This window comes from Nerophis lumbriciformis, linkage group LG20 (genome assembly GCF_033978685.3).
Source record: "Nerophis lumbriciformis linkage group LG20, RoL_Nlum_v2.1, whole genome shotgun sequence".
Classification (NCBI taxonomy): domain Eukaryota; kingdom Metazoa; phylum Chordata; class Actinopteri; order Syngnathiformes; family Syngnathidae; genus Nerophis; species Nerophis lumbriciformis.
Window position 1 is genome coordinate 185,001 of NC_084567.2, and position 22,597 is coordinate 207,597.

Consider the following 22,597-nt stretch of genomic DNA (forward strand, 5'->3'; position numbering starts at 1 on the left):
AAAGATGGCGCCCGTACTCACAAACACACATGCATATACACAGACACACACACACACACACACACACACACACACACACACACACACACACACACACACACACCGTCCTCCCCTTCCTTCTTGTCAGTGTGTGTGCTGGAGGAAGCTGCTAGGAGGCGAGGAGGGAAGGTGAGGACACGAGGAGGGAGGATGGGGAAAAGGCAAATGAAGAAGAAGAAGCTCAGACAGACGCTTGAGAAAGAGGAAGGTGATGAAGAGGAAGAGGAAATCCTTCATCATGTTTAGAATAATATTCTCATTTGCTCCTAAAAGTCATCAAATCTCACCTTTTTGTCTCCTGTTTGGCGGCGTTTGCGCTAACGTGCTAACAGTTGTTAGCGGCTGACCCAATACTTGTGACCATCTTTGCTGGAGGGTCACATGACCTCAGTCAAATCCTCTTCCCGCCTGCAGGTGGAGCCCATGTTCACTCCCACGGCGGCCCCTGCTCCGGGCCCCCCGCCGCCCCCGGCCGCCGCCTCCCTCCGCCCTCCGACGCCGCCCTCCTGTCACCGAGCCAAGCCAAAGACCAGGTCCGTGGGCACCAACACGCAGGACGCCGGCGCCACCTCCGGGCCGGACAGGGACTCGGACTCCACGGGCCCCTGTCAACCTGGGACCAGCGTCAACCTGGAGGGCATCGTGTGGCACGAGACGGAAGAAGGTACTTAAAGATGGAGGCTGGCATGTTGCTCAAGTCAAACTGAAGACTTGTTCTTATGAGACGTCCAGTAGAATGGACAAGGTGGTGCTTTGTGTTGAAGGTGTGTTGGTGGTCAACGTGACGTGGAGGAAGAGGACCTACGTGGGAACGCTGCTGGACTGCACCAAACATGACTGGGCTCCTCCCAGGTGACTTTTTCACTTCCTTTGTCAAAGCCATCAAATGGAGGTCCAAATGGGATAGCTAGCTTAGCAGGTTGTCAATAACCACTCCTGGAAAAGGTTCTTACTTAAAAAGCACTAAAAGTAAACATTCATAAATCAAATGTATCGGTAAAACTAAGTTTGTGTTTGTTTCTTGTCAGCACTCTTATTTTGGTTCCATTTCCTGCATGTCTCCCTGAGCACTCGTTTCCCTCACCTGTCCCTGCTTGGCAACTGCAACCGGGTGTGCCAGGCTGCCAATCAAGCTGCTATTTATGCCTGCCTCGCCCTCCAGTCAGGGCTCCATGATTCTATCCTGTTTCCTGCTTCCTGCTTCCTGCTTCCTGTTGGCTGTTTCTTGTTTTCTCTGCATCTTGGGGTTCAAGACCAACAGCAGTCCCTGACTGGAGGGCGAGTCAGGCATAAATAGTATCCTGATTGGCAGCCTGGCACACCCGGTTGCAGTTGCCAACCAGGGACAGGTGAGGGAAAAAAGCGCTGATTGACATTGATTGATTGATTGATTGATTGATTCTGAGACTCATTTGCAAGTATTATTTAGTCAACCATGCAGTTGCATTTCCATGATGTCAGATGGCAGTAGTGTTCAGACTGCAGTGTGTTGCCATAGTCAGAAAGTAGCCTTTGCCATTCGCCAGTTTTGCCCTTTTATCTTTTGTTGGCTCCTACAACGTGTTTCCACTGCAAGTCTAGTACTTATGACACACCAGCTGTTTGATGTTATCAGTCATTTTGGGTGTCGTTTTAATTGGATGTTAAAGTTAAAAGTTAAAGTAGCAATGATTGTCACACACACACTAGGTGTGGCGAAATTATTCTCTGCATTTGACCCATCACCCTTGATCACCCCCTGAGAGGTGAGGGGAGCAGTGGGAATCAGCCCGGGAATAATTTTTGGTGATTTAACCCCCAATTCCAACCCTTGATGCTGAATGCCAAGCAGGGAGGTAATGGCTCCCATTTTTATAGTCTTTGGTATGACTCGGCCGGGGTTTGAACTCACAACCTAGCCATCTCAGGGCGGACACTCTAACCACTAGGCCACTGAGTAGGTACATGTGTTGAAATCGCCATGTAAAATTGCTAATGCTAATAGAGGATCCATTGCTATTGAGCTAGCGCAGTTTGAAAAGTGGAGCTAAACTGTACGTTCAAGTGCTTTCTGTAAGGCACGCTTGCTTTGTTGGCATAGACAATGGAAACGATCTCTCTGAGTGCTTCTTGAGTGCTTGATCTGGTGCCAGACTGTCCTTTTTACCCCTAACCCTACTCCGTGTAATAAGTATCTACGAGGTCTGAATTGAACCCATTCAACCCCTGGAGGGGTCTGGCAAGGTCTCAAAAGAAACCAAGTGAAAAAAAATTGAAATGCACCCAAAAGGGCACCTGGCCCTGGCGGGCTCTCTGGATACATTTTAGAGCTTTTACACCACCTGAACTTTTAGGGATTACTCTGATTCTGGTCTGATAAATACTTTTTCCAGTGAATGTAAACAGGCCCCAATCCCTTTGGGTACCCTCTGGTTCAAAAGAAAAGTGCTCCTAAAAGTCAGAGCCCCATTTCATAAGTACCCCAACCCATCCCAGAAACTTGTCTTTGCTTCACATTGAATGAAAACAACAACTAAGTCTTAAGTGTTTTGTTGCGGGGCAGCAACCACTCAATGAATCCACGCAGGCTGTGGTTGCCATGGCGATTTATCTCTGGGCTAAATTGCCTTCCTACGTGTGGTCAGCGTCACTTGGGGCTAAAACAAATGAAAATGCTGCTGTGATTTATTAGGAGTTTTCAGTGAAGAAACACAAAGTCGATGCAGACAATCTGGACTTTGGCGTAATGCTGAGAATTCCTCAGAGTGTTTTTTCTAATTAACTTTTCTTCACCAAGGTGATTTGAATCAGCTGAGTGCAGGGAGAAGAACAGAAGAGAAGTCATGTTAGCACTTTACTTTTGGACATTTTTGCGCTAGTGAGCTTTCAAGCTAGCGGAAGGAATGGATGCTAACTGTCTTGACTTGTCTAAAGTCTTTATGTCCATGCTTTACAGGTTTTGTGAGTCTCCATCCAGCGATCCAGAGATGCCAGGTGGGCGTGGCCGTGGGAAAAGGATGCGGCTTGCAATGGCGGAGCGTCCCTGCGTCGAGGTCGCCCCTGCGGTAAAGGTCCGGGGTCTTCCGCAGCACCGTAGCCGGGGTGGCGGCATGGCAGCCTCACCCGTCCACAGCAAGGGTCGTCGGGGCAGCTTGAAGCTCATCAGCAACTGTCGGACTTCTCCGTCTTTCTTTACCATGGAGGACGGTACTGCTAACGGCGCCGCCGTCCTGCCGTCTGGAAAGAGAAAGATCAAGTTGCCGGCTGATCTGGACCTCAGTTTGGTTTCCTCGGACAACATTACGAATGGGAATGGGAAGAGGATTCGAGCCAAGTCCCGCAGCGCCCCCTCCACACCTCAAGGCAAGTCCGACCCCTCGTTCATGGACCCGGGGAGAGGTTGCAGCTCCTCGCCGCCTCCACCACCCATTCTCATCGACTGCCCCCACCCCAACTGCACTAAACGCTACAAGCACATCAACGGGCTGCGCTACCACCAGACGCACGCTCACCTGGAAGCGGAGGAGCAGAGGAAGCCGGATCGGGAACACGTGAAGGACGGTGAGAGTGAGGAAAGATTGTCAGACTGTGAGGAATCCGTCAGTCACATGACCTACGACCCCTCGGAAGCAAACAACAGCCTGACTAAAAAAGCGGAGCCCTTATACAAGGTGACCACTGTGGGTTCACCCAAGAATAGACGGCTGCTCCTCAGTGCGGACCACAGTTCTCCTTTTATCTCCAAAACCAGGAGAAGCTCACTGCTAAAGGACGGGCTGATTGACGACCTCAGCAACCTGCCCATCATCTCCAACATGACAGTCGTACTGGAGAACTGCATGGTTGCAGACAGGAGCTCTGCAATAGAGATGCCCAAGCTGGAAGCTGAAGGTCTGATTGACAAGAAGGTTCTTTGTGACAAGAGCAAAAAAGCCAATGGGAAGGTGGACAAGTTGTCCAAGTCTCGCACCAACCGGCCAATCGCCCCAGCACCCGCTCCTCCCAAGTTAATCGCTATACCCAATGCGTCGTATCCTGGGGTCCCTGCAGATTCTGCTACCTCCCAGCAGCCTTCAACCATTGCAGAAGTGGTTCTGAGCAGTAAGAATGTGTCCCTGAAGGCCATCAAACCAAAGCTCAGCATCGTCGTGGAGCCCAGCCTGGTCAAAGACAGGCTGCTTGGCTGCAAAGAAACCAGGAAGAAGGAGAAGAGGAGGCTGAAGGACAAACACAGCAGGGATGCACCCACGAGATTGCCTCATGGCGATGACAGCGGGATCAAAATAGAAGACGGCACCACCAAAATAAGTGCAAAGGAGATCTGTGGGAGCCTCCTGAAAGAGCACCTGAGCAAGCAGGAAGTGATGAACGGCTTCAGCGAGAGTCAGGAGAGCAGGATGGCAAGCATCCGTGCTGAGGCCGACAAGGTGTACACCTTCACCGACAACGCTCCCAGTCCGTCCATCGGCTGTTCATCGCGGCTGGATGCCGGCGGAAGTTGTCTGCCGACGTCCGACAGCAAGACCAACAGCCCCGCCTACTCGGACATCTCTGATGCCGGTGAGGATGGCGTGTCCTCTGAAAGTCGCTTGGATGCAATCAGATCCAAGTCTGTTTCTTCTGCTGAGCTCAACGCTAACAGTAACCATAGCAACGCCAGAAGGACACCCCCTGCAGGACCGGGCCTTTCCTTGAAAGAGCCCCAGTCCCCATACTACCACAGCTTTGAGCCTTACTTCCTGCCGGGTTACGTCCAGGCCGACAGGCATAACACTGTTGGCGCCTTCCACAAAGGTTCCTCTCACGATGCTAAAAGTAAAGAGGATAGAAAAGAGGAGGACAATGGCTCCCCCCGTGACTTTGCTGACTGTAAAACAGGTGAAGAGTCAGCTCCGTCTCAGCTCCAGCTGGCCATGAGTCAGACGCAGACCGCCTTGGCCCAATCTCTGTACTATGGACAGTACTCGCGAGGACTTTACATGGACCAGAAACTCTTACTGGCCTCTAAATGCTGTGAGCAGAAGAGGGGACATGGGGGACGAGAGGGCGAGGATGTCAAACATCTGGGTGGGACCTCGTCCAGTGGAGGAAAAGGTCCAGAAGGGGCAAAAGGGTGCTGTCCAAAAGCCATCCTGTCTTATTTGGAGGTGAATGAGCGGGGAGAAAGGGGTCTGGGCATCAAGGTGGTCTCAACCAAAGACTGTGATGACATCCATTCAGCGTCCACCTTGTCCCAACATAACCCCAACAGTCACAGTGAGCTGGACTCAAACCTTTCCTACTCCAGTGTAAGTCTGTCCCTCTGCCTCTAACCGCCGCCGCCGCCGCTTTCATGACTGACTGTGCGCCACCTAACGTCCAAACCGCTGACCTCGTCAAGGTGTACCTCCACGCTAACTTAGCGGTGTGTTTAATGTTTGACGTGTGTGTAGAGCTAAAATGTACATTTAAAAATGTCACTGAGTACACCTTGTAGAGTTTTACAAGCGTGCCATCTCATCATCCAATAACATCATGTGGGACCAATGGCCGCATTCTGTCATCCTCCATCCAAACACATGGAACGTCTCAGTGTTTCCTCTATAGTCCCTCAGCAGAGGTGGACGCCCCTGCTGCTAAAACTCTTGAAAGAAATGTTTCCAAGACAACATAGTTTCTTAATGGATGTTGGCAAAACTGGAGGGGAAAATGTCCACCACTGTTAAGACAGAATCATAGAGGAAACACTTTCACCAGCACCAACACTTGTCCCCATCAATCTAGCCCCCAGACGGCCCGACGTGGGCTCAGCCCATGGTTCACAGCAAATATTCGGAGCTGCAGAATCCACTTGGAGAGGCAGCCAATGAAGGGGACGCGGAAAGGTCCAAAGAAAGAGGGACCACCGTGGAAACTGCTGGGCCCAAGTCTCCCATGGCGAGAGGAGGCTGCGGCGGCCATGATGCTAGAAAACCCATAGTCCGTGGATCGCAGGATGTGACACTCGTCGACTCAGAGGACTCGGATGGCCTAGACGAGCTGCAGGAGCCGGTGGGGGCCCTGTTGGGGGAGTCCCAGAGTGCCCGGGTGGCGATCTCTCCTCCCATGACCCCCCAGCAGCCCTACATGCAGTACCAGCACTCATCCTACCCGCCCTACTTGGCCATGTGTGAGAGCGACGAGGGCTCCTACCGAGGGGTGTCTCCCACCCTGGTCCAAAATTACACTGGTAAGAAACTAGTCCAGAAGCTGATCAAGCTGAGGGCAATCAGATGTTATTTTGGACTTTTGCAACATGATGATTGTTTTAGGTTCTCTTCCAAGTTTGTTTACCATCCAACAGGTTTCTCCTACCCTCTGTACGGTAAGACGGCGGGCAGAGAGGAGTCAGAGGTGACTCTGCCTTGCAGAGGAGGCGTGGTCAGTGGCAAACAGGGCAGAGACTCATCCTCGTCTTCCACCATGGAGATGCTGAAGCAATGCCACCAGTTTCACGGGAAGTCGCCCGCTGTGAGCCACCGTCACGCTAGCATCTTAGCTAGTTAAACAGCTAACATGATGATTCTTACAACACTAACAATCTTCTAGAATTTAAGAATGTTCCTCACAGCTAGCTGGACTTGTTTAGTGCCTGTACTATGGTAGTATCTGTGCACTGAAGTACTAGTTTGATGAAGTAGTCTGTAGTATAACGTGAACAGAGTGTGTTAAGATGTTGACACGCTCATCTTTCTCTGATTCAGGCTGGTGAAAAATGTTCCTCTGAGGTGGAACATGAGATGGACCGCGAGAGGAGCCGTGTGTCGTTGGGTCGCCACCTGCACACACACCATCACACACACCTCGGCGTCAGCTACAACCTGGTGTCTGGACAGTACGACATTTACCCAGGTACGCACAAGACTACTTTGTTGTCCAATGTTGGGAGAAGTTGCTAGTTTGACGTTTGGACGTGGACATGTTGAAGGTCTGAGCTCCAGGTCGCTGGTGTCGGGTCAGCAGGCGTCAGGACGCTCCTCAGCTGGTACGTTTGTCAGCCTCCTCCTTGACTCCACGCTGTCTTTTCAGTGCATCAAACCGATTTCAACTGGTTTCATGTCCTCTAATGTCCAACAGTCTCATTGTGCTTCTTGTGGTCCCCGCAGACAGCGACGTGAAGAAGTAGGACCATGACCTGACCACGTGCAGGTTCCATGGTGTGAAAGAAGTAGGACCGTGACTTGACCACATGCAGGTTCCATGCTGTGAAAGAAGTAGGACCATGACCTGATCATGTGCAGGTTCCATGGTGTGAAAGAAGTAGGACCATGACCTGACCACGTGCAGGTTCTATGGTGTGAAAGAAGTAGGACCATGACTTGACCATGTGCAGGTTCCATGGTGTGAAAGAAGTAGGACCATGACCTGACCACGTGCAGGTTCCATGGTGTGAAAGAAGTAGGACCATGACTTGACCATGTGCAGGTTCCATGGTGTGAAAGAAGTAGGACCATGACCTGACCATGTGCAGGTTTCATGGTGTGAAAGAAGTAGGACCATGACCTGACCACGGGCAGGTTCCATGGTGTGAAAGAAGTAGGACCATGACCTGACCACGGGCAGGTTCCATGGTGTGAAAGAAGTAGGACCATGACCTGACCACGTGCAGGTTCCATGGTGTCAACTGCACCTCGCTGAAAGGCAGAGGACAAAAACAACTGTCAGTAGCGCCACCTACAGTGCGTGGTCGCTACACGCTTAGGACATGAAGTGGAGGAGGAGTCAGTGTACAAAGGAGTGAAACATGTTGTGATGTTTCCAGAAGGTTCTGACTGAATGTAGTAAAGATGACTCACATTATTCTGTGGTCCACTAACTTTGTAATGTTGTATGGTCTTTGTGTCAGCGTAATAACTCGGGCTGTCAATCTAACGAGCCCATTCCAATTCCTGGGGCGGTGATTCCATTCTTGATTCAACACAATTCTCCATTCAAACCCATTCTCCCAAGATATTATTTGGTATAATAATTAGAATTAAACTTTTACAAAACAGGTTACAGGTTAGAAAAGCTCCTTCTGGTTGCACGGAGATAGACTAAAAAGGTATTTTAAAAACGTTTATTAAAAAAAAAATATATATATATATATATATATATATATATATATATATATATATATATATATATATATATACAGTATATATATATATTAGTTATTTATTTATTAAAAAAGGTTTAATCGATTGTTGAAAAATTGTGAAAATTTGATTCAGAATTGATTCTTTATTCAACACAATTATCAATTCAAACCGATTCTCGCGCTTTATTATTTGGTGATATTTTACGTGGGGATGGCCTAAAGACAACTCTTTTAAAATTGTTTCTCATTAAAAAATTATAAAATTACAACATATTTATAATTTTTTTCTATATTTTTAAAACTTTTGAAAATTTGGACCAGAATCGATTGTCGATTCAAACCAGTTTTCGCAAATCCATTTTTGAAAAGGATCAATCACTTTAGAACCGGGATGAATAAGAATTGCGATTGGGACATGAATGGATGATTGAGTGCAGCCCGTCTCAAGCTGCTGTAAATACTGTCTGCTCATTGGCCACACACAGTTGGTCGGAATGTTCCCACTTCAACCAAATCACACAACTTGAAAGAATATTTCAATGATATTTGTCACTTAAGACAAGGTGTAAATAATCGTCTCCATGTATTGGCTTGGTCCATTTTCCAAGGAGGAGTTTACAATATTTGCAACAGTCTGGAATGCAGCATTGGTTGTCTTCTTCATTGGTGAACAATGGCAGGCCTGAAAGTGAGTCACGCGTGCTCTGGTCCAGATTTTTCAGCTGAGAGGGTTCTCATTGCACACGCTTGTACGCTGGGCCCAATATTTCTACATTTCATGAAACAACATACTTGCCAACCTTGAGACCTCCACATTCGGGAGATTGGGGGTCGGGGTGGGCGGGTTAAGGGGGAGGAGTATATTTATAGCTAGAATTCACTGAAATTCAAGTACTTCTTATATATATATATATATATATATATATATATATATATATATATATATATATATATATATATATATATATATATACACATATATATATATATATATATATACATATATATATGTATTATATTTTATATATATATATATATATATATATATATATATATATATATATATATATATATATACATATAAATAAAATAAATACTTGAATTTCAGTGTTCATTTATTTACACATATACACACATAACACTCCTCTACTCATTGTTGTATTTGAAAGTGCAATGCTTTGCAGCCAGTAGCACAGCCTTTGAAGGAGCATAGGTATGGGCAGTGTAATATTCTGGGTTGGAGTCAATAACCAGGCGAGGTGATGAAGTTACGTCTCTTTACTTCATACTTCAGAAGCCACTCCCACACTTGCCGTCAGGGTGCGCAATACAACGTAAACCGTTGGCCAAGCAAAAAGTAAGCACAGAACACTATAGCCAACATTCAGCAGGAGATGGCAACAAACAACTTACATCACTATTACATCTGTGACATTTCATTTGCAGGAAGGAGTGAGTTTAGGGTTGAATTGTCCATTCTCGTTCTATTCTCTGTCACTTGTCGTCGCCATGACTGTCTCTTCTTCGTCTCCTTCTTGTTGTGTGTGCAGTTGTGCACTCGCCAAAAGCCGTAGATGTTATAACGCGACTGGGCCGGCACGCTGTTTATATGAAGGAAAAGCGGACGTGACGACAGTCTGTCCACACTCAGGTCTGCACGGACCGGGAGGGGGCGTGCCTTAAGTCCAGCTGTAAATCGGGAGAAATTCGGGAGGTTGGTTGTCCCGGGAGATTTTCGGGAGAGGCACTGAAATTCGGGAGTCTCCCGGAAAATTCGGGAGGGTTGGCAAGTATGTGAAACAATCGCAGAAAAGCACATAACAAACGACAATTCAACAGTCTAAAATGACACAGAGCAAAATAACAAAAGGCGAAACAATTGACAGACAAAAAAACTATTATTATTATTACTTGGGTTTGTGTAATTGTCAATTGCTTCACTTTTTCTTAGTACACTTTCTGCAATTGTAAGTAAGGTGTTTCATGACATGTACAAGTGGCCAGACTACTCTTGATGACTTACCCTGCTGCTAACAAAGCTAACATTTATCAGTCACACACACACACACACACACACACACACACACACACACACACACGCACACACACACACACACACACGGCCAGTGGACTTCATTGGATAGACTGACAAAGCAAATAAAAAATCCTATTTCTTTCTCTCGGACCTCAGCAGCATCCTGGCATCCTCCTTCTAGAAGATTGTGATTATTTTGGGAGTCACTTTGTGTTGTCTTCTACTCCTTTTATACTGTACATGCCTTAATTCATATGCTCACCATTAAAGGATGTTTTTATACATGTGTCTATTATTAGTTATATGGCTTTTATATGCGGTGCTCAGAGTATGTTTTGCTCATTTCATTTCCTTTTAATCGATGGAAATTGGAGGAGAAAAAGGGCGGCCGGTGTACCTTCCCTTCATTCTCCTTCCAATTCTAAAATGCAAATCAAAAAACTAATTTCGGGCCAATTTTTCTATTTTCATTTCTGAAACTAACTATTCAATGAGACTTTTTTTCAAACGACCTGCTGAACAAAAGGTGCTAAAAAGATGCTAAACGCGAAGGAAAGGCTAAAATAATGCTTCCGGTTCAGATAAACACGCAGTTTTGCATTTTGGATAAACATGAATTGGATGTTTGTGTTTATCTGGAAAAATGACAATCCATAAAAGGAAAAGGTCCGTTCATTCTATTTCCAATTCTGAAACGCAAATCAAAAAAACAAATTAAAGTTCAAGTACCAATGATTGTAGGGCCGTTTTTCGATTTTTATTATATATGGCAGATTTCTTTAAAAACAAAAGAGGGTTGATTGCTATAAAATCAGATTTTGTAATTTTGTGCTGTTTTCCTTTTATGAATTTAAATGTTTCAAGATAAACACAAAAATGCAAAAATGCGTGTTGTGTCTGCGTGATGACAAAGTGAACCGGAAGCAGTATTTGAGCTTTTCCCTTTGCGTTCAGCATGTTTTTAGCATAACGCGAACATCTTCATTCAGCAGGAGTCCTATTGTCCTTTTAAAAAGGTCTCATTAAATAGTTGTCCAAATTGTGTTTCAGGATTAGAAACAGAAAAATGGCCCGAAATGTGTTTTATGAATGAAATAGAATGAACGAAAGGTACGCCGACCGGAATTGCTTGAGACTTTTATTAGTAGATTGCACAGTGAAGTACATATTTATTAGTAGATTGCACAGTGAAGTACATATTTATTAGTAGATTGCACAGTGAAGTACATATTTATTAGTAGATTGCACAGTGAAGTACATATTTATTAGTAGATTGCACAGTGAAGTACATATTTATTAGTAGATTGCACAGTGAAGTACATATTCCCTACAATTGACCACTAAATGGTAACACCCCAATAAGTTTGTACACTTGTTTAAGTCGGGGTCCACGTTAAAACAGCACCAAATCAAATGTGATGGCAATAAAACAGGCCTAACTTTGTTTTTTGATTTGCGTTTCCGAATTGGAAATAGAATGAACGGAAGGTACAAAAAACTGAGCAAAAATTGATGTTTTTTGTTTGTTTGTTTTTATTTGCAGACACCGGAAGTTAGAATTTCAAAGTAGAAGTGAGGATAATTCCGATGTGACTCTGGTGAAAATGTATTTGGATCCCGACACAGAAATGATTTTAGAAATGGCACAACGACGACTGACTTCTACAGAAATATTTTCGCACATATCAAGAGAAACTGAAAAACAGACCAAAACGGATGATTTTTCATCTTACGAAACCGGAAGTAGCGATTTCAAAGAAAGAACGAAAAAAAAACTGCACAATATCAGATTTTTTTTTTTTTGCTTTCACTTTCGTGTGTCTATATATTCCTGTAGATGTCAATTCCTTGCTGTGCCATGTTTAAAATAATAATTTAATCAAAATAAATTTTAGCCAGGTGCACGCTTTTACTTCGAAAATAAAACCTTCCGGTGTCAAATTATTTTAAAAAAAACATCCGTTTTAGTCTGTTTTTCTGTTGACAAGAGATTTAAATGTTATTTATATGAAACACAAAATGAAAATCAAATCGTTTTTTGGATGTCGTTATTTCTCTTCTACATCCATCCATCCCATCCACTTTCTACCGCTTGTCCCTTTCGGGGTCGAGGGGGGTGCTGGAGCCTATCTCAGCTGCATCGTTTTTAAGAAAACATTGTTTTATATAACATGCAGTCGTTTATGGTTTTACAATTTCCATTAATGAAAGGAAAATGAAATGAGTAGAACATACACTGATTTTTTTTTTGATTTTTTTTTTTATAAACCTTTATTTATAAATTTCAACATTTACAAACAGTTGAAAATAATAATGAAAGTAAGTACAAAATAGCACCAGGGGTTGTCAATTCACTGATTTGAGGCGAATGTGTTCATTAGAAATAGATGACGACGTGGCTGCAGTTCCTCTCCCATCCAGCAGAGGTCAGGCTGGGCTTCATCCACTTCCGCCATTAAAACTAAAATGGTGGCGCCAAAGCTTAACAACAAAGCGGGTGTTTGCTTCTAATTTTCAACAAGCAACTTTTCAAACAGATTTCATCTTTAGCGATGTTTTAACCTCAACAAAGTACGAAATATAAAGTTAAAGACGACTCCCTTCTTTTCAACATGTCTCCGAAAAACGAGCAACTTCTCATCGTGTTGTCGATCCTGCAAGGTGAGCTCAAAGAAACTCTCAAATTAAAACTCATTGACTTCACATTTATTAGCACTACAAGCTAAAGGCCCGATGTCAAATAGATACTTTGATGAAGTTAAAGCTGATTTAAAACGAGTTCGTGTTCACCTCAAAGTCACATTCCGCACACTCAAAAGCGCCATGAAAAAAACTTCCAGTGAGTTTTATTTATCTGCACTTTCTTAGTTATTCAAATATAATGAAGCTGATTGATCTACCATGTTGGACCTTTTTTCTACGGTGGCCAGCAAGGACAAACACGCACAACTTTAAAACAGAAAATGGCTCAAAAAACTTAAACACACTTGCAAATGTCCAGAACACACAAGCCTTAAAAACAAGTGTATGAGAGACATGGTGCAAGTTAAACTAAAACACGCTTGCATGCTGCAAATGTCCAGAACACACAAGCCTTAAAAACAAGTGTTTGAGAGACATGGTGCAAGTTAAACTAAAACACACCTGCATGCGGCAAATGTCCAGAACACACAAGCCTTAAAAACAAGTGTATGAGCGACACGATGCAAGTTAAACTAAAACACACCTGCATGCGGCAAATGTCCAGAACACACAAGCCTTAAAAACAAGTGTATGAGAGACACGATACAAGTTAAACTAAAACACACTTCCATGCTGCAAATGTCCAGAACACACAAGCCTTAAAAACAAGTGTATGAGCGACACGATACAAGTTAAACTAAAACACACCTGCATGCTGCAAATGTCCAGAACACACAAGCCTTAAAAACAAGTGTATGAGAGACACGATACAAGTTAAACTAAAACACACTTCCATGCTGCAAATGTCCAGAACACACAAGCCTTAAAAACAAGTGTATGAGCGACACGATACAAGTTAAACTAAAACACACCTGCATGCTGCAAATGTCCAGAACACACAAGCCTTAAAAACAAGTGTATGAGAGACACGATACAAGTTAAATTAAAACACACCTGCATGCTGCAAATGTCCAGAACACACAAGCCTTAAAAACAAGTGTATGAGAGACACGATGCAAGTTAAACTAAAACACACCTGCATGCTGCAAATGTCCAGAACACACACGCCTTAAAAACAAGTGTATGAGCGACACGATACAAGTTAAACTAAAACACACCTGCATGCTGCAAATGTCCAGAACACACAAGCCTTAAAAACAAGTGTATGAGAGACACGATGCAAGTTAAACTAAAACACACCTGCATGCTGCAAATGTCCAGAACACACAAGCCTTAAAAACAAGTGTATGAGAGACACGATGCAAGTTAAACTAAAACACACTTGCATGCTGCAAATGTCCAGAACACACAAGCCTTAAAAACAAGTGTATGAGAGACACGATGCAAGTTAAACTAAAATACACCTGCATGCTGCAAATGTCCAGAACACACAAGCCTTAAAAACAAGTGTATGAGAGACACGATACAAGTTAAACTAAAACACACTTGCATGCTGCAAATGTCCACAACACACAAGCCTTAAAAACAAGTGTATGAGCGACACGATACAAGTTAAACTAAAACACACCTGCATGCTGCAAATGTCCAGAACACACAAGCCTTAAAAACAAGTGTATGAGAGACACGATGCAAGTTAAACTAAAACACACCTGCATGCTGCAAATGTCCACAACACACAAGCCTTAAAAACAAGTGTATGAGCGACACGATACAAGTTAAACTAAAACACACCTGCATGCTGCAAATGTCCAGAACACACAAGCCTTAAAAACAAGTGCATGAGAGACACGATGCAAGTCAACCAAACATAAGGGAAGTTAGCCAAGCTACCAGTAAGTTGCCCAGGTCACCAGGAAGTTTGGTAGGAAGTCAGTCAGGTTTCCAAGAGGTTATCAATCAATCAAAGTTTATTTATATAGCCCTAAATCACAAGTGTCTCAAAGGGCTGCACAAGTTAGCCAGGCTGTGAGAAAGTTAGCCAGGTTCTAGTCAGCCGGATTATCAGGAAATTGGCCAGGTTACCAGAAATATAGCCAGGTTCTAGAAAGGCCAAAAAATGGGCGGCGACGCAGAGCTGTGAGTGGTCAGGTTTTGCCAAGGAGACTTTGTGCTTGAAATGCCAAGGACAGTTGAGGTTGGAGACGCTGCCCCTTAGTGTTTGGGAAGAGAATTACAACCCCACAAAACAACTACAAATCAAATACCGTGACGCCAGACTATGTGCCATGCTTCAGTCAGGTTACCAGGAACTTAGCCAGGTTGTAGGAAGTCTGCTATGCTAGGTTACTATGAAGTTAGCTAGGTTCTTGGAAGTTAGCTCGGTTATCAAGAAGTTAGCCGGCATATCAGAAAGTTAGCTAGGTTATGGGAAGTTAGCCAGGTCCTCAGGAAGTTGAAGATTGTTTATTGTCAGTTAAACAGACAGTTTGCCGTACAATGAAAATCTTACTTTGCAAGTCCAGCCTTCAACAAGTCACACGGGACTTAGCTGAAATAAAACTAAAACTGTATAAAGAAGGCACAGTAAGTAACTTAACATTATTGCACATTCTGATTGACAGTCAACAGTATAAATATGAAGGTGACATTTGGTCACAGCAGCAGTTAAAGTGTCTTTAGTGATCAAAGGTGAAAAGTGTCTACAGTGATGGTTCACAGTTCGGGGGTGGTCATGGTAGCTGTCTTTTGTTCAAAAAGATAAAAGTAAAACGGGTGGCTAGCATTCACAAGCTAGCATTCACAAGCCTGATGGCCTGTGGGTAGAAACTGTTTGTCAGTCTCGTAGTCCTGGATTTCAGGCTCCTGTATGGTCTGCCTGATGGTAGGAGGCTGAAGAGACTGTGTACTGTCCTTTATGATGTTGTGTGCTCTCCTGGTAGAGTACATGTCGTGTAGTGAGGGGAAGGTACTGAGCAGTTTTAATCACTGGCTGGAGTGCCTTCCTGTTCTTAGCAGTGCAGTTTCCATACCAGACCGTGATTGAGCTGGTAAGGACACTCAACCGTACTTCTATAGAAGTTGCTGAGAATTTTGGGTGGCATGCCAAATGTTCTCAGCCTTCTTAGGAAGTACAGTCGCTGCTGGGCTTTCTTTATTGTTTGTGATCCCAGGTGAGGTCCTCGCTGATGTGGGTCCTGAGGAATTTAAAGGTTTTCACCCTGTCCACCTTTGTCCCCCCTATGTACAGAGGTGTGTACTGTGCACTCCTTCTCCGTGGGTCAATAATCATCTCCTTGGTCTTGTCTGTGTTCAAGGAGAGATTATTATCCTGACACCAGGCCACCAGTTCCGCTACCTGCCTTCTGTACGCTGCCTCAGCTCCCCCGGTGATCAGTCCGACAACCGTAGTATCATCTGCAAACTTGATGATACTGGTGTTGTTCTGGGAGGCCACACAGTCGTGTGTACAATAGGGGGCTCAGCACGCAGCCCTGGGGGGTCCCTATGCTTAGAACCTTTGTGCCTGATGTCTGGTTGCCGATTCTGACTGACTGGGGCCGGTTTGTGAGAAAGTTCAGGACCCAGTCACAGAGAGCCGGTGTCAGACCAACAGTGAGGAGTTTAGCAGTGAGTTTTTGTGGGATGACCGTGTTGAAAGCAGAGCTGTAGTCGATGAATAATAGCCTGGCATAGGTGTCCTTGCCCTCTAAGTGGGTGAGGGTGGTGTGGATGACGGTGTTGACTGCATCCTCAGTGGACCGGTTCTGCCCGTAGGCAAACTGTAGAGGGTCCAGTGTGTCTGGGATGGTCTTCTTGAAGTGTGACATGACTATCCTCTCGAAGCACTTCATCACTATTGGGGTGCGTGCAACAGGGCGACAGTCATTCAGACAGGTCACAGTGTTTTTCTTTGGCAGGGGCACGATGGTGGTGGTCTTGAAGCAGGTGGGCACAACAGCTTGTGCTAGTGACAAGTTGTATATGTCAGCCAGCTCTGATGAACACACCCTGAGGGCCTGGCCAGGGACGTTGTCTGGGCCGGCTGCCTTCCATGGGTTTGTTCTCCTCAGAACTGTACGTACCTCTGCTGTTGTCACAGTGAGTGGTGGGTCCTGCGTGCGCTCCGTGGTCAGAACCCCTCTCTGTTGGTTGGTGTTGAGGACCTCGAAGCGGGCGTAGAACTCATTCAGCTCATCTGGCAGTGAGCGTTGGCTGTTTGTGACCCCCCTGCTCCCCTGCTCCCCTGCTTGTAGTCTGTGATGTGTTGCAGGCCTTGCCACATGCGGTGGAGTAGAATCCCTCCACCTCCAGCTAGGTTATTTGGAAGTTAGCTAGGTTACGAGTAGGTTAGCCGGGTTACAAAAAAGTTGGTAATTTTTTCTGGCTAATTTGCTAACTTCCTGATAATCTGTTTAATTAATCGGCTAACTTTACCGATAACCTGGCTAATTTTACCGATAATTTGGCTAATTTTACAGATAACCCGGCTAACTTCACTGATAATCAGACTAATTTCCTGATAATCCGGCTCATTTTACTGATTGCCTGGTTAACTTTACTGATTATCTGGCTAACTCTACTGATAACCTAGCTAATGTCCTGATAACCTGGCTAACTTCCTGACAATCCGGATAACTTTACTGATAACCTGGCTGACTCCCTGATGATCCAGCTAACTTTACTGATAACCGGACAAACTTCACTGACAACCGGGCTAATTTCCTGATAACCTGGCTAAATTTACTGATAAGATGGCTAATTTTACTGATAACCTTGCTAACTTTACTGATTACTTGGCTAATTTCCTGATAACCTGGCTAACTTTACTGATAACCGGGCAAACATCGCTGATAACTGGGCTAATTTCCTGATAATCTGGCTAATTTTACTGATTACCTGGCTAAATTTGCGGATTGCCTGGCTAACTTTGCTGATTACCTGGCTAACTTTACTGATTACCTGGCTAACTTCCTGATAATCCGGATAATTTCCCTGATAACCTGGCTAACTTTACTGATTAACTGGCTAACTATCTGATAACCTGAATAACCTTTTGCAGCATTTGTCATGCTTTGCTTTTTGGCCTTTTTATCAATTGTCTTTTGTTGTCAATGACTTTTGGATCCTGCAGGCAGCATTTCTACTTTGCCTCTTTATTTATTTTATTTTTTATTTTTTTATGGTGCTCTGTTTGTGTTGTGTTGTGTTTGCTCGGTTCTCCTATCATCTTTTAACCTGCCCATTGTACACCACTTTGCTACATTTGAAATGTGCTTAATAAATAACGTTGATTTGATTCTGCTCTTCCAAGTGGACTTTGTTGGATGGACTTTGCCTTCTGCTCTTCCAAGTGGACGCCTGGCGTCAGAAAAACATCCAAAGGGACCTTTGGCTTGAAAAGTTTGATGTTTTGCAGGTCGTGACTTCCCCAAATGCTCGCAGCTCAGCCTGGAGGTTCAGGCCAGCCTGGACGGCGAGCAGCTGACCACGGACCCAGTGCAGCACCTGGACCAGCCTCAGTTCAGCACGGAGCTGGCCTGGGAGCTGGACCGCAAGATGCTGCACCAGCACAGGTGCGTGCGCGGCCGCCATCTTGTCACGCTTAGTAACATGTGGCTGTGTAGGGCCGCCATCTTGTCCCGCTGGTTGCTTAGTAACATGTGGCTGTGTAGATTGCAGAGGACTCCCATCAAGCTTCAGTGTGTGACTGTGGACTCCAGCAGCAGCAGCAGGGAAAGTGTTGGCTACATCGTCCTGGACCTCAGATCTGTACAGGAAGTCCCTCAGGTCAGCACGCCGCCGCCATTGCATATTCCTTTTCCCCGCCCCCATGTTTATTTCCTGCACGTCACAGGAGCCCCGCTGGTACTCCCTGCTGAGCAGCAAGTACACCAAGAAGAAGCCCTCGCTGCTCCTCAGCATGGTGCTGGAGAACGACGGGAGGTCCACCCCCCCGCTCGCCACTCCTGACGCCAACAAAGCCAAGGGGGACTCGTCAAGACAAGGCAGAAACTCTCCTCATTCTTCTTCTGTCAAAGTTGGGCCTCGGGGCCAAGACCAGCATCTAGACCGCCCCCCGGCCTCGCAGCAGCTGACGGACAAACTGGAGGCGGTCCTGGTGCCGGAGCTGGGCTACCATCAGGTGGGACCGGCTGACGTGGCCGCCGACATGTTCGTGCTGTCCGTCACCGTGGCCTTCGCCTGCAAGCTGGAACAGGTAAGCTTGACCTGCACAGCTGACCTCTGACACCTGGCCTGAGTGGGTGTGGTCTCTTGCAGTTGATCCCCAGCACCTTGAAGCTGTCCACCGAGGGCTCCAGATTCTTCTTCTTCTACACTCTCCTGGGCAACGACATCACCAGCGAGCCTTTCCAGAACCTTCTCAGCCCGGACTTCCAGCCTGAGCGCGCCTCCGTGCGCATCCGCAGCAGCGAACACATCCTGCGCCGCTTCCTGTCCCTGCAGCCATCTTTACAAGTGAGCGCAGGCTTGCTACAGTAATAATAACAATAATAATTATTATTATTAATATTATTATTATCCATCCATCTTCTGCCGCTTATCCGAGGTGGGGTCGCGGGGGAAGCAGCCTAAGCAGGGAAGCCCAGACTTCCCTCTCCCCAGCCCCTGGTCCTGCTCCTCCCGGGGGATCCCGAGGCGTTCCCAGGCCAGCCGGGAGACATAGTCTTCCCAACGTGTCCTGGGTCTTCCCCGTGGCCTCCTACCGGTCGGACGTGCCTGAAACACCTCCCTAGGGAGGCGTTCGGGTGGCATCCTGACCAGATTATTATTATTATTATCATTAATAATTATTATTATTATTATTGCTTGCTACAGCCCCCTCTGTCCCACCCCCGAGCTCACCTTTCCACTGTGCGCCCTCAGATCCACCTGTGCTGCGGGACACACTCTCTGGGCAGCGGCAGTGTTCCCCTGGCGACGCTGTCTGCACTGGCGGTGGATCTGGACAAGAGGGCGGCCACAGTGGAGGGCGTGTTCGCTCTGCAGCCGCCCGCTTCCACCCTCAGTCGGCCGCTGCCGCCTCAGCCCGCCGACCTGCAGCCCAACGTGAGCGTGGCCGTCACCCTGCGCCAGGAGGACGTCACGCCTGAGCTCCAGGTGGGTAATATAACTTCTAATGTATTCTGGTGGTCAAAATCTCCCAACAAATACTTTCAATATCATTTTTACTCTGCTCTGATTGGTCACTGACTATTTCATAGTATTTCACTTTTTCTTCTTCCAGCCTTTAGCCAATCAAGAAGGACATAAGACAAGCTCCGCCCCTCCACCGTCCCTTCCTGTCATAGTCCCTGCTGCTGAGGACCAACTGGCCGCTGGGCACGGGGACAAGGAGGAGGCAGCGTGTCCAGGTGGTGTGGAGTCCTTCTACTGGTCCTTTCCCAACAGGAAGTGACAGTGTTTGTTTTTGTCTAGGCCACAACATGGAGGCTCAAACTGAAGCAGTGGGCGGAGCTTCATCGTTCCTAGTCTCTGCTAGCCAATTGTCCATCCCCCCGTCTGCGCACCACTACTGCTTCTCTTTGGACCTGTGCAGCCTGGGCAGCCTGGGCCTCACGCACCCCATGGCCGCCACCCTCAGGTGACCATATTCTCTTCAACCTTTGCTGCTAGCATCCTTAGCTCACGCTCTGCTGTGCTCGCCAGGTACTTGTATCCCTTTTTTGGCAGCAAGTCTCCCGTCATGACCAGCCACCCCGTGGAGCTGCACAGGAACATGGAGGTGTCTCTGCCGCAGTCGTACTGCGCCTTCAACTTTGCCACCTTACCGCCGCAGCTACAGGACACCTTCCTCAGGTAGCAACATGGCTCCATTAGCCAGCATGTAGTGTTTCATTAGCAACGCTCTAGCATATAGCATTTATAAAGCAACACTGTAGCATACAGCATTTATAAAGCAACACTGTAGCATACAGCATTTCATTAGCAACGCTGTAGCATACAGCATTTGTAAAGCAACGCTGTAGCATACAGCATTTCATTAGTAACGCTGTAGCATATAGCATTTATAAAGCAACGCTGTAGCATATAGCATTTATAAAGCAACGCTGTAGCATACAGCATTTCATTTGCGATGCTCTAGCATATAGCATTTATAAAGCAACACTGTAGCATACAGCATTTATAAAGCAACGCTGTAGCATATAGCATTTCATTAGCAACGCTCTAGCATATAACATTTATAAAGCAACGCTGTAGCATACAGCATTTCATTAGCGACGCTGTAGCATATAGCATTTATAAAGCAACGCTGTAGCATACAGCATTTCATTAGCGATGCTCTAGCATATAGCATTTATAAAGCAACGCTGTAGCATACAGCATTTCATTAGCAACGCTGTAGCATATAGCATTTATAAAGCAACGCTGTAGCATACAGCATTTCATTAGCAACGCTGTAGCATACAGCATTTATAAAGCAACGCTGTAGCATACAGCATTTATAAAGCAACGCTGTAGCATACAGCATTTCATTAGCAACGCTCTAGCATATAGCATTTATAAAGCAACGCTGTAGCATACAGCATTTATAAAGCAACGCTGTAGCATATAGCATTTCATTAGCAACGCTCTAGCATATAACATTTATAAAGCAACGCTGTAGCATACAGCATTTCATTAGCGACGCTGTAGCATATAGCATTTATAAAGCAACGCTGTAGCATACAGCATTTCATTAGCGATGCTCTAGCATATAGCATTTATAAAGCAACGCTGTAGCATACAGCATTTCATTAGCAACGCTGTAGCATATAGCATTTATAAAGCAACGCTGTAGCATACAGCATTTCATTAGCAACGCTGTAGCATACAGCATTTATAAAGCAACGCTGTAGCATACAGCATTTATAAAGCAACGCTGTAGCATACAGCATTTCATTAGCAACGCTCTAGCATATAGCATTTATAAAGCAACACTGTAGCATACAGCATTTATAAAGCAACGCTGTAGCATATAGCATTTCATTAGCAACGCTCTAGCATATAACATTTATAAAGCAACGCTGTAGCATACAGCATTTCATTAGCGACGCTGTAGCATATAGCATTTATAAAGCAACGCTGTAGCATACAGCATTTCATTAGCGATGCTCTAGCATATAGCATTTATAAAGCAACGCTGTAGCATACAGCATTTCATTAGCAACGCTCTAGCATATAGCATTTATAAAGCAACGCTGTAGCATACAGCATTTCATTAGCAATGCTGTAGCATTTGACTAGCATCGCAGTAGCATTCAATTAGAGATGCTGTAGCAAGTCATGTTTGATAAGTGATGCTGTAGCATTTAATTAGCAACGCTGTAGCATGAAACATTCAGTTAGTGGTGCTGTAGCAAGTTGCATTTGATTAGTGGTGCTGTGGCATGTAACATATGATAAGTGATGATGTAGCAAGTTGCATTTGATTAGCGGTGCTGTGGCATGTAACATATGATAAGTGATGATGTAGCAAGTTGCATTTGATTAGCGGTGCTGTGGCATGTAACATATGATAAGTGATGATGTAGGAAGTTGCATTTGATTAGCGACGCTGTGGCATGTAACATATGATAAGTGATGATGTAGGAAGTTGCAATTGATTGGGGGATGCTGTGGCATGTAACATAGGATAAGTGATGATGTTGGAAGTTGCATTTGATTAGCGACGCTTTAGCATTTAACATTTGATAAGTGATGATGTTGGAAGTTGCATTTGATTAGCGGCGCTGTAGCATGTAACATATGATAAGTGATGATGTAGGAAGTTGCATTTGATTGGGGGATGCTGTGGCATGTAACATAGGATAAGTGATGATGTAGTAAGTTGCATTTGATTAGCGACGCTGTAGCATTTAACA

At 45.4% G+C, this 22,597-nt stretch overlaps 2 protein-coding genes across 6 annotated transcripts in view; both read left to right on the forward strand.

Moving 5' to 3' along the window:
* znf608 (zinc finger protein 608) overlaps positions 1–8,940 on the forward strand; it is a 13,123-nt gene extending 4,183 nt beyond the window's left edge. The window contains exons 1-9 of one of the 4 annotated variants that reach the window (XM_061979939.1): positions 133–247; positions 454–703; positions 804–891; positions 2,975–5,306; positions 5,782–6,226; positions 6,341–6,507; positions 6,741–6,888; positions 6,965–7,021; positions 7,143–8,940. In XM_061979939.1, coding sequence (XP_061835923.1) covers positions 463–703; positions 804–891; positions 2,975–5,306; positions 5,782–6,226; positions 6,341–6,507; positions 6,741–6,888; positions 6,965–7,021; positions 7,143–7,162 — 3,498 coding nt within the window. In that variant the 5' untranslated portion in view covers positions 133–247; positions 454–462 and the 3' untranslated portion in view covers positions 7,163–8,940. Of the gene's footprint in view, positions 1–132; positions 704–774; positions 892–2,974; positions 5,307–5,781; positions 6,227–6,340; positions 6,508–6,740; positions 6,889–6,964; positions 7,022–7,142 lie in introns of those variants that run through there. The other 3 variants (XM_061979935.1, XM_061979937.1, XM_061979936.1) reach the window with 3 other exon arrangements.
* Positions 8,941–12,582: 3,642 nt separating this feature from the next.
* Positions 12,583–22,597, forward strand: part of cep120 (centrosomal protein 120) — a 30,577-nt gene continuing 20,562 nt past the window's right edge. For both annotated transcript variants that reach the window (XR_009817403.1, XM_061979940.1), the window contains exons 1-9: positions 12,583–12,812; positions 18,151–18,307; positions 18,407–18,521; positions 18,589–18,951; positions 19,014–19,211; positions 19,620–19,853; positions 19,981–20,107; positions 20,172–20,337; positions 20,403–20,552. Coding sequence is in view for 1 of the 2 variants with exons in the window: in XM_061979940.1 (XP_061835924.1) it covers positions 12,764–12,812; positions 18,151–18,307; positions 18,407–18,521; positions 18,589–18,951; positions 19,014–19,211; positions 19,620–19,853; positions 19,981–20,107; positions 20,172–20,337; positions 20,403–20,552 (1,559 nt within the window). In the remaining variant the exon portion in view is untranslated. The remainder of the gene's footprint in view (positions 12,813–18,150; positions 18,308–18,406; positions 18,522–18,588; positions 18,952–19,013; positions 19,212–19,619; positions 19,854–19,980; positions 20,108–20,171; positions 20,338–20,402; positions 20,553–22,597) is intronic.